General features: G+C 44.3%; 1 protein-coding gene across 1 annotated transcript in view; it reads right to left on the bottom strand.

Moving 5' to 3' along the window:
* LOC146830806 (uncharacterized) overlaps window positions 1–12,384 on the bottom strand; it is an 878,450-nt gene that overhangs the window by 244,053 nt on the left and 622,013 nt on the right. Inside the window, exon 16 of the mRNA XM_085604967.1 lies at window positions 3,706–3,824. Within this exon, the coding sequence (XP_085461093.1) occupies window positions 3,706–3,824 (119 nt within the window). The remainder of the gene's footprint in view (window positions 1–3,705; window positions 3,825–12,384) is intronic.

The following is a 12,384-nucleotide window of genomic DNA, read 5'->3' as shown; positions in this document are numbered from 1 at the left end:
AATGCTATCAGATCATGCCATGGTTGTTGGATTTGGTTACCCCCTCAACCTGATTCTCATAGGCGGGGATTTAATAACTATTTGTTAAAAGAGGCATCATTTTCCACATTATTTACTTCATTTTCCTCTGAATTTTTCTTGATTAACAACACCCTCTCCACTCCCCCCTCTTTGATATGGGACACCTTTAAAACAGCGGCTCGAGGTTTTACTAAAGATAACGTGTCCAAAAACAACAGAACTTGCAAGAAAGAATACCACTCTTTATTATCCTTCATAAAAATACTAGAACAAAATTACTACTCTTCTAATTTAAACACTGATTTTCAAAATGTACTATCTGCAAATTTAAAGATTAATACTCTCTCGACTAATGATGCCTCTTCTATTTTGTTGCGAAGAAATGCTTGCTACTGTTAATCCTTTCTCTCTACCACAGAGGACTGACCTTACCGAACTTCTTACTTCTTCTTCTATCATTTACAAAGTTCTATCATCCTCGTTTCCATCTTAAACCAAATCCAGAGCTGCACTTCTTTGGGAAGGAGACCCTGGTGTGAATTGGGATGTGAATTGGGATGACACTTTTTGGAATAAGGTATGGTCTTGCATTTATAAAGTTTCTAGAGCAGCTAACACCACTTAAACCCTGTTCTTTATTTACCACAGACTTTACTTTACCCCCAATAGTTGTTCAACATTTTCACCATCATCTTCATCTCAATGTTGGTCCTGTAAATTTCCCAAGGCTGACATCATACATGTTATTTTCGTGTCACAATACGCTCTCATTTTGGCATAGTCTGGTCACAAATCAAACAAATAGCACTCCTTCAATATACTATACTTATTGTAGGCACTTTAATGTTTTTTCTCCTACCTTATGAGATTGTAAACTATAAAAACTAATTCTTAGCAAACGCCTTCCAACAAATTGTGATGAACTGGAAATGTTCGTCTGAATTATCATATAAAGGTTGGTGGAACTATGTCTTTAAATTAGATACTATGTATATGTCTCCATGAGCTAATTCTCATAATGCTCAATTGTTATGGTTACCACTAATCTCTTTTCTTAATACTACTGCTAAATATGTGTCATCCACAAGTTATACATTGTCGTAAACTTTCAGCCGCCATGAATATTTTACCTTTCTGTTGTTTCTTATAAACAAAGGTTCTAATTATTCAATGTTATTATTACTTCAATATTGTATTACCTATCAAGTCTTTATATTAAGTATCATTTTGTGAGGATTAATTATTGTTTATAAGGATTGTCTTTCCTTATTATTCCTTACTCCCCCCACCTTTTCACCCCTACTAAAATTATTAAAGACTTTTATAGTTTGCTAAGTTCTATTTTCCAATGTAATAATTTCGGTATAGCTTCTTTTATTTTCAATTGGTTATTTAAATAAAGTCTCTTTAAAAAAAAAGAATTAACATAGTCTGTAAATCAAACGTTTCTTTAAAAATGCTACTCATTTATCGCCCTCTTGGTTAACTTGTCAAATTTATTGAGGCTTTTTTAAACACTATTTCTACTGTTAGTTTCCTTGTAGCACTCTATATATATTAAACAATGAGTTTCGCTCCCCACTCATGATAAAGGCCATATTTTGGATTCTGCTTTAACTACAGCTCAGTTACTGATATCCATACATAGTCCCAATATTAACTAGACTGATCCTTGTGCAGTGGCTTACACTGTGACACTGCACAACCTTCTAACAAGCCACACTTGATCTAGATAGTCTTTTATGAGACAGGATTAGACTAATCTCTCGCCTATATGCATGACAGACACATTGCAAGATTCCAATCATGAGCCAAAGGATACCATGGTTTTGAGTAACCAGCTTCTTTCACTGGTTTATCATTGTTCTGGATAATAATATTTATCTTAACCTCTTAGCTGCTGCGGCTTTTCTCCTCCTAGTGCTGAGCCCCTTGGGGCACTTTGCACTAAAGTCTTCCTCATTTTTTTATCTCCAAATATCTAGTCCAAACTTGCATCCTTTCTTTTGGTGATTCTAAAGGTACTAGTTGGATTCTTTTGGAGGGAAATGAAAAAAGCCTAAATATAGCAACTTTTGTGTGAAAAAATGAGAAAAATATGCTGTGAAATAAAGCATATGTGGGTTTTTTTCTTTATAAAAATGGCATTAACTGGTGATTTTCTGTGCTACAATAAGCATCTTCCCAGTGTTTAGGAACAAGCAGAGTTGTAAAATAAAACCAATTTTCTTTAACCACAGTTTTTGTATTTTTCGAAGTTGTGTTGATTTCTTCCTATTTTTTTGTTGTTTCAACCTACTTGCAGTTTGTGGTGGAAACAATCATGACACTCACAAGCGAACCCTGATAGTGATATATTTCTGAAAACTAGAAAAAAAATCCCATATTTAGCAAGGAGTGATTTGTGTGCATTGCTCATAGAAACAAACTGTTGGATTAAATAATGAATGAGAAAATGAGATCGCAATTTAGGAGTAGTATGGTGGGTGGTGTTAAATACTCCAACTTGACCTCTCGTGTGAGATACTAATATTTTGTGTTCCCACACTTCTACCCATAAAACTAGTACCACATTTGTGTGGCTCTGTGTAGTGCCCATGCCAGGAGATACCCCAAAACGCAGCATGGCGATATCCGATTTTGGCTTGAAAAACTACCCTTTTTGGTGATGTGGGTAAGTGCTAAATTAGGGACCTGCCTCAGCCACCACCCATGGATAACAGGCATTTCTGACAGATAGACTCACGGATTAGTCCAGGGGGGTGGGTTACCTTTTGTCCTGCACAATGCCCTTCAAACCTCAAACTTTGGCAAAAATCACATATTTTCCCCACATCTCTGTGAGGCAAAGTACTGAAATGTCAAAGATCCACAGGATTCCCGCAACTTAGCATTTTCCACTTCTCTTAACAAAAACGATACCCCACTTGTGTGGCAGTGCCTATCGCCTGTGACAGGTAAGACCTCAAAATACCACTTGGAGACATCAATTTTTCCCCATCAAAATCAATCCTTTTTGGTGGTAGCTGCGGAATTCAGGTTAGAGCTCAGCGGCTGCCCAGGAAAATCTGCTAAACCCAGGCATACTTGAAAACTAGACATCCTGACGAGTCCAGTGAGGTGAGACATGTATGGATCTCACAACCTTTTCTTACCTACAGTACCCTGCCAACCTCAAACTTTGGCTAACCTCAAAGTGTACTCTTCTAGTACAAAATACTATGCCTAGACAAACTTTAAAACTTAAAGTTAGGAGAAATAATAGTGCTTTCCCTTATCAACGACTGCTTTAAAATGGCATTATTTTTGGGAACAAAACCCGCCCTACTATTGTATCACCCATTGAACGTCCCCTTGAGGAAGAAAGAAATTTAAGAAAAATCATTTTGCACAGGTTTGCGTCATCTCGGTGATGCCAACCAAGTGAAAATGTTTGAAATCTGGACCTTAGTGCAAAGTTTGGTAGTCACATCTAGTAGGAGAGTAAAGGTTCCCATTATCCACAATCAGATGATTATGAAGTGCCCGAATTACGTACTGTTATGCATTATATAGTCCAAGACTGAGGCAAAGTGAGTTATAGAAAAACCTGGGGTCAATATTATATCCAAAAAGAAAGTAATAAAAGTTGATATTGAATTATTAAAACACCTAGCTAGTACATTTATAGATGTAAAAACTTACCTCCATATATGATCCAGAAGGAGCAAGCATATGGTATATAAAATTCTCCATAGAGGAACAGGAATTTCAGGATGTCAGAAGTGATTATCCCTAGCATCACAATGAAGGGGCCGAGAGCCCTAAAAAGGAAGAAGTTCACATAGGACATTCATGTTCTGCTAGTTTTTTGTCATTAATGAAAGTTATGGTAAGCTCACCAACATGTATTAAATTAATGCTTTACATCTTTTATTTGTGAATATTCACCCAACCCTTTGTATATTAGACTTTTTAAACACTCTAGGCATCATCTTGAGTGTAGAGTATTGTATTTACTCTGTCAGGGCGATGGAGAACAATATTCTGTCACCCTGATGAAGTGTCCGTACCTCGCCTTTAGTGATGTCAGCCAACTCTGTGGACATCTCTAGTCTTTGACAGGAAGCGGAGTCATGGTGGATCTTGTGAATGTGTTAAATGTTTGATGGATTGCACCATCAAACATGACCGTAGTCTATCAAAATGTTAACAAGTTTTTGCTTTGGGACTTTATTTAAAAAAAAAAAAAAGAAAATAATAATCCCCCCACCACAGGAGTTGTCACCGCTTATGGTATGGGGATGGTAGTTATTATTCTTTTTTTTTACTGTCCCTCACTGACAGGTTTTACCTTCTGGTGATGAACAGCAAAAAACTAAAAGCACTCTAAATAAAGCAGACAGTTTTATATCTAAAGCATAATCATTGAATCATTATTCAGAATAAATAGATCCGTAAAAGAAAAGAACAATACATACAGTACATAGTAACATAGCCACAACATACGGTGGTAAAAATATAATGGATTAAACATATAAAATAAGTTACTTGTCTGTGCGCTGTGGTTCTTCAGTATTGAAATCTTTTATAGATTCACATGCTTGAATCTTTCCCGCCGTCATGGTGGGAGTCCCATGGTCACAGTAATAATAGTAATGTTAAAGCATTAGCCTTGACCTCATTGAAAAACAATAGAATTTTGTAACCCATTTACATAGTTTTAAAACATCCAAACTTCAGCTAATTAGAGCTGAGACCCTGGAACACTAATCCCCTGCAGAGCCACCATACCTTAGATTTCGAGCACGAGTGTAAACTAACTACAATTGAGGTAGCAAAAGGTTAGCTGATCGGAGAGAAGTGAATCTCCAAAAGATATCAACATTGGAGAACCGCGGTGTACAGGTAACTCACTTGTTTTTACTCCAGTATTGTAGCTTTTATAGATTCACATGACTGAATCAGACTAGTAAGCAGTATCCAGCACTAATGACTGCGGGAAGGCAGACCATCCCACCATGACATACTACTAAATATGAGTAGCCTGCTAAGTTTTTGTGAAATTGTATAAAATCAGAAGAGACTTATATTAGACATAATTAAATTATAATCAAGTAGTATGACAGAAGAAAAGAAGAGCTGAGAGCAGAACAGTAGCATACGTTATACAAAGAGTCGCCGTAGAGCAGTCTGACCGCTACATCTGATTTACTCCATCCATCAAGTCAGTAATGCTTTGTAACGGTGTAGGAGTTAACCCATGTAGCTGCCTTGCAGGTGTCCGGTAGAGACACTCCTGGAAGAGGGCTGAGGAGGCGGCAGTTTTCCAAGTGAAATGAGCCTTGCCCTTAGCAGGCAGTGGATGTCCTGCCTTTTCATGGCAGAAGAGTATAACTGAGGAGACCTAGCGTGAAATACTAGCCCACGTTAAAGTCTGCCCTTTTCTAGGGGAAGAGAAAGAGATGCGCAACTGAATTGACTTACGGAAAGCATTTGTTCTTTGCAAAGAGAATTTCAAGCAATGCTTAATGTCCAGTGAATGCAAAGCTCTCGCTGCCGTTGACGAAGGATTTGGAAAGAACAAAGGCAGAATCACTGGTTCATTGAGGTAAATTGTTGAAGGCACTTTGGGAATGAATGAGGGATTAGTGCGCAGAATTAGTTTGTCCTCCAGGATTTGAAGGCAAGGCTCCGTAATGGTGAAAGCCTGAATTTCTCTAATACGTCTAGCAGAAGTGATGGCAAGGAGAAAAGTCACCCTCCAAGAAAGGAATTTTAGGACACACTTGTGAATAGGATCGAATGGATACCTCGGGAGTTGTAACAAAACAGTGTTTAGCTGCAAACAAGGACAGCTGGACAGAATTTCGTCTGTACCTGAAGATGAAAGCCAAGTGTACCTTTATGGATGAATGGGAAACGCCTGATTCAGCAAGATGTAGGAGATAAGGTAACAGCTGCTCCAGTGTGCAGGAAAAAGGTTGATACGAATATAAAGCACACCATGCACAGAAGCTCTTCTATTTCACCAAGAAGCATTTAAAGGTAGAAGGAGCTCTAGCTTTGTGAAGGATAGGCTTACATTCTACAGTGATTGTTGGAGCTCTAAACTCAGTGTGGTGAGGAGCCAAGTTGGCAAATGAAGAGTCTGAATCTGTGGATGAACCAGTTGGCCCTGGTTAATGTAGAGGAGATCCCCAGTCGGCTGAAAGTGAATGGGAGAACACTCTGATAGGCAATGCAACTCGGTGAACCAATACTGTTTCGCCCATGCAGGGGCAATGACAATGAACTGGCACAGCTCCAGTTCCATTTTTTGTAGAATCCTTGGGATGAGAGGGATAGGGAGAAATGCGTAAGCAACATCCTTTCCCATGAGAAATGGAAGGCATCTTTCCAAGATCCTGGTTAAGAAACTCTGCTGGCGAAGGAGTTTGTATTTTTTCGAGAGATGTAGCAAACAGATCTAAGATTGGATAACCCTAAGATTTGAAGACACTTTGCAGTTGCCTGTCATTGAGCTCCCACTCGTGACACTGTTTGGTGTCCCTACTGAGGGAGTCAGCACACTCATTTTGCATTCCTGGGGCATGTTCCACTTTTAATGAAATGCTGTTGGCTATCAACCACTCCCATATCAGATGCATGTGGGCTGAGATAACTTGAAACCTTGTTCCACCCTGTTTGAGCAGATAAAACATGGTGGTGGTGTTGCCCGATCTGACTAGGACTTCCGTGGGAGAAAAACGCCGCCTTTAATTCCAGAAGATATATGTCGTACAAAGCTTCCTCTTTCGCAGTGGCGTAGCTAGGCCTTAGGGCGTAGGTAAGACCGGGAGGCGGGTTGCCGAACGCCACCCCCCAAAACTCGTCCCCCCTGAGGTGGACTGCCTTCCTTGCCCCCCCTTGCTACGTCACTGCTCTTAGGACCATTTGCCGTTAATCTCTAGATCCTGAAGGCTCTCCATCCTTCTATGGAGGCATCTGAAGTCATCACCATCTGTGGTGTCGTCTGGAGGAAGAAGAGACCTCAAGAGATGTTGTCCTTGACTCTCCCACAAAACATTGCCAACGTCATTTCTGAAGTTATGAAAATGATGTTGTTGAATGATTCCTGAGATTGAGTCCACTGTGGATCAAGCTGCTCCTGCTGGGGCCTCATGCAAAGGCAGCAATAAGGGATCAACAGGATGCAGGATGACATCATACCTAGCATGGATGTGTATGTCCTTATAGAAACTGACTTCCTTGAAGAGAGCAGGCATGCTATTTTTTGGAGACGTGAAATTCTTTCTTTTGTGGGAAAGGCCTTTGAGAGCCTGTGTTGAGGATCACCCCTGAAAAAAACAGCGACCTGGATGGGATGAAAGATGATTTTTCCTTGTTAGGGCAGAGACCTAGAGACTGAAACAGTTGCTAGCAGGCCTGAGTGGATTTCTTGGCTGTTTGGAAGGATGGAGCTTTGACTAACCAATCGTCAAGGTGGGGGAATACATGGTGACCAGAATGCCGTAGAAAATCTGCCTATGGGGCTATGCACTTGGTAAAGTCTCTGGGGGCTGACTTCAACCTGAAGGATAACACGTTGAATTGATATTGACAACTTGCCACCTCGAACCTGAGAAATCTGCGATGTTTTGGGTGTACAGAAATGAGGAAATATATGTATCCAGGAGATTGAGTGAGGCTAGATAGTCTTCTGCCTCCATGAGAAGCAGGATCTCCTGGAAAAAAAGCATACCGAATGGTTGATTTTTGATTAACTTGTTCAAGAACCTAAGATCCAGTATCTGCTTACATTTCCATGTTTTCTTCTTGATGAGGAAGAAAAGTGAATAGAATCCCAGATTGCACTGATCAAATGGTACCTCTTCTATTGCTTGTTAGTAGAGGATCGATCGTATCTCCCTTTTGAGAATTGGAAGATGATGATGGGATGCCCTCAGTAGAGGAAAATTTAGAGGCTGTTGAACATATTCCAGGGTGTGACCATGCTGGAAAACGTCTAAAACCATTTGTCGGAAATTACGGGCTTCCACTAATTGAAGAATTTGGACAAGGCGGGATCGAATTAAAGTGGAACTGAAGTAAATTGGTTAAATAAAGGTTTTTTAAAAGGAAGTGGAACTGAAGTGCCCGGGACCTGCTGCTTCTCATTGTCTCCTATTGGAATCTTGAGACTAGATCTGTCTGTGTCCTGATGCTCTTGAATACAAAGGCATCGTATTTATCGGTAGGCTTGACCCGAAAAGGATGGTCTATAAGTCTGCTGGGAACTGTTGCTGGAACTGCAGTCTAGAGTGGCACTGATTGCTAACTCTGCCTCGAAAGGGCACAAAGCAATTTAGCCATGTCGGAGTTGGACTTGATAGATTGGAGTGCCTCATCAGGTTTAAAATCGTAAAGAAAACACTCCGCTTGCTTGGCTGGCATAGGAAGGTCGAAGCGTTATTAGGGTCGCTCTAAAAGATCATCAAAGCCTCCAATATCTGCAGGTGGTGAATCAGCAAGTGGCGGGGTAGGAGACAGTGGCACTGGGGCAACATAATGTCCCATTCATCTTCAACATCAAGATCTCCATGCAGCTTACACTCGTCCATTTGTATTTTTATACTCACCTGGTGTGGTTCTTTGTTGTGTGAAAAGCTTACTGACTGACCATATTGGTACATGCACTTGCTTTACACCCCTCCAGAAGCCTTAGCGGCTCTCCACAGCTGCGCTTTGAGGTATCTGGACTTCAGGGACCTAAACACAATCTCTAAGGGTTGCCTGGACTCAATGCACAGTGCCTCGCCATAGGTGAACACTATATACTGAGACAGCCTACAATACATGGCCCTTCACTGGTTCATGAAGCAGCCCCTGTGTTTCATCAAGTATGTCTACTTAAACTCCTCTTCTGACACCACTGACTGACACCCTCAAAACCCATTTGGATCCTTTACTTGCCAGTAAAATTAAAGTCAAAATAGCCACAATTTCCAAGGCTTGGGAGCCTTGAGTGGGCATTGTGTCTCCTGAGGTTTCATCTGTTGTTCTCACTGAAGCACCCTTTAAACCACATTTGATGGATGCAACAGCCTCTTTGGGCACAATTATAAAATAATTTTGATTAGCCAGTGGTGCTCCCCCTGAAAGGTGTACATCTGCTGCACCCTGTGTGAATGTGTACCTGAATGTGTAGCAGGTCAGAGGGGTAACCTGGTCTATAATCTTACCAGGTCAATGTTAGAGTCGGGGATCTCTGGTTGGCGCAAGGTTGCCCTTGTGTCAAGCAGTAACCCTCTCCTCCACGTCAGGGCGCAGGATAACCCCTCGCGAATGACCCTTGCTCACCCTCTAGGTGCGTGGCGTGAGCAGCCAAGGCGATTCCTCAGGCGTTGTTGGTTAAGCACTTACAATCATACACACAGTAAATACATCAATCCCCCCAGAAACGGACACCAGACTTGGATATATATAAAAATACGATTCTTTATGTAAAAATACGGTATATATATCTCAACAGACTTATCACAAGACCAATAACGTTTTCGCTAGGCCACCAGGTTATACAGCAGGCAAATGTTCTTGGTTCGTTGTTTCAAATGGATACTTTGTAGTCTCTTGCAAATGTTACTTGTGGTTCCAGTACTCACAGAGATCGGCTCCTGCGAACGGGGAAATAAGGCGTTGCGGGCCCCGAGCCCGATACTGGAACTTCTTTCGTGATGTGGAGAGTCGGCACAGGTCGGTGCGACTCTCAGCTTGGGAAGTGTTCTTGGGTCCTCAATCAGCAGGTGTGGGCACGTAGGCAGGCGCGGCCAGCGACCCTTTAGCACGGCGGTGCAGGAGGGTCTCCACAGCGGGGGCGGCGCGGCCTGAGATGTCCGGGGATAGCGAAGCGGGGTCACAGGGCACAGTCAGTGCAGCTGGATGACCCGGCGTAGATCACAGTCGTCGGACGGCTTCCGGCGGGAGGGGTGATAGCGCGGTCAGCGCGCTCCAGTAGCAGGCGGTGACAGGGATGCAGGCGGCCTGGCCCGGGGACAGAGAGCGGCTCGGGACGGAGCGGGGCTCTCACGGGTTGGAGGCAGGCGAGCTTCTGAGTGTCACGGCCCTAGGAGGGGCGATGAGGGGCGCAGTCTCTTTTCCAGCGGGATGCACACACGGCTCGAATTGGAGGACGAGCAAGAAGCACAGAGAACCCACTGTTCCTGGGGTTCAGTTCAGGGGGCAAGCTCAGATCAAGCCCTTGGAGAATGTTCAAGCACAAAGTAGCAAAGTCTTTTCAGTAAGTCTCTTCCTCTCCTCTCTCAGCAAGGCAAGCAGCAGGCCAGCTCCTCCGGCGTCTTCTTCTCCTTCTAGTCGGGCAGAGGTCCTTTGTGGTAAACAGGATTCTGATTTCTTAGGAGCCAGGCTCCTACTTTTATACCATGATTCTTTTGTTCTTTAGCGCCAGGGGGCCTAGGCCTGGCTCAGTCCAGTTCTGGAGCACTTTGTTATGGTGACTCTGCTCTTTCCTTTCAGCAGCAGGGCAGAGACATCAGCCGCCCCACAGGGGGTGGCGCCGGCTTTGTGGTGGCAGAGCACAGGTCTATTCAAGAGTCAAGGTGTACTCCTCCCACCCATCCAGGTGTAATCTCTCTACCCACCACCTGGCAGCCAACCTGTCTCTGGGGATTCCCCAACCCTGCTCCTTACTGTTGCCAGGCAGAACACATACACACAGCAGAGGCGGACTGAGATGGTCAGGTCAGTAAATACTAACTTTCTAAAAGTAGTATTTACAAACCCAGGATATTAAAATACACTTGACTACAAGAAGTATTTTATCATCCTGAGTTCAGGCATACCAAACTTGACACTCTACCATGCTCTCTGAGTCCACTGGGGTCACAGCGTTGGCGTGACCCAGGCAGCCCATTCTGGCCTATGGAGAGCAGGTAGCCTTCAATAGTGAAAAACGACAAGGGCTGTAATTCACTACTAAGACATGCCACCCACATCAGGGCATGTCCTACCTTATGCCTTCAATGCACCCCGCCCTTGGGCCTACCAGAGGGGTGGCTGATATGTAGGTAAGGGAAGGTTTAGGGACTGGCAAGTGGGGGCACTTGCGCAGTCAGCGCGACGGTCCCGGACCGCGCACAGGGTCTGCGGTGGCAGACCCTAGACACACTTTACAAAGCCGCTTTCTGTGGGTGGCGCAACCAGCGCTGCAAGCCCACCAGCAGCATTGGCATTCACGAGCCCTGGCACCCCTGGTGCACTCTACTGGGGACTGACAGTGAATCCAATCAACCAATCATGGACATCCATTACAGGTACACTTTACTTAGGGAGCACTTGCACTGCGGCACGGATTAGCCGTGGCGTAGTGCCCTGAGCGGACAACACCAGCAAAACAATCGAGGCACACCATCAAAAAGTGGAAGGGAAACTCACGCCAAGGTGCCAGGTCTAACACGTGTCCCCTCCAGCTGAAATGTGGGGAGAACTACCCTTGCCCAGGGGGTTCCTCGTCACTAAGGCGGAAATACCTGGACAGACCGTCAGCGTTGGCGTGATCTGTACCAGGACGGTGTTCCACCGTAAAGTCCATACCCTGTAGGGAGATGGACCACCTCAACAGTTTCGGGTTTTCACCCCTCATTTGCATCAACCATCTGAGGGGCCTGTGGTCCGTCTGAACCCGGAAGTGAGACCCAAACAAGTAGGGTCTTAGCTTCTTCAGCGCCCAGACCACAGCAAATGCTTCTCGCTCAATTGCACTCCACCTACTTTCCCGTGGAAGTAACCTCCTACTGATGAAGGCTACGGGTTGGTCCCAGCCCTCCTCAGTCATCTGTGAGAGCACAGCCCCTACACCATGCTCTGAAGCGTCTGTCTGGACTAGGAATTCCTTGGAGAAGTCAGGGGCCAGGAGCACGGGCGCCGTGCACATGGCAGTCTTCAGGGTGTCGAAAGCTTTCTGACAGGTGTCAGTCCAAATCACGTTCCTGGGCTGCTTCTTCGAAGTCAGCTCTGTCAAGGGGGCAACGATCGTTCCATAGCCCTTGACAAACCTCCTGTAGTACCCAGTGAGCCCCAGGAAGGCCCTCACTGCGGTCTGCGTCTTGGGGGGTTCCCAAGCCAGGATGGTCTCAATTTTGGGTTGCAAGGGTGCCACCTTGCCACTCCCCACTTGGTGTCCCAAGTACACCACGGAACCCTGCCCGATCTGGCACTTGCTTGCCTTGATCGTGAGGCCTGCTCGGCGCAGCGCCATCAACACTTCCCAGAGGTGGCGCAGGTGTTCGGGCCAGGTGGCACTGAACACTGCGATGTCATCCAGGTAGGCGGCACTGAACGCATCCAGCCCAACCAGTACCTGGTTGACCAACCTCTGAAAGGTGG

The sequence above is a fragment of the Triturus cristatus genome, chromosome 5_1 (assembly GCF_964204655.1).
Source record: "Triturus cristatus chromosome 5_1, aTriCri1.1, whole genome shotgun sequence".
Taxonomy (NCBI): domain Eukaryota; kingdom Metazoa; phylum Chordata; class Amphibia; order Caudata; family Salamandridae; genus Triturus; species Triturus cristatus.
Note: the sequence above shows the minus strand (reverse complement) of the source record. Positions and strands in the feature narration are given on the sequence as shown.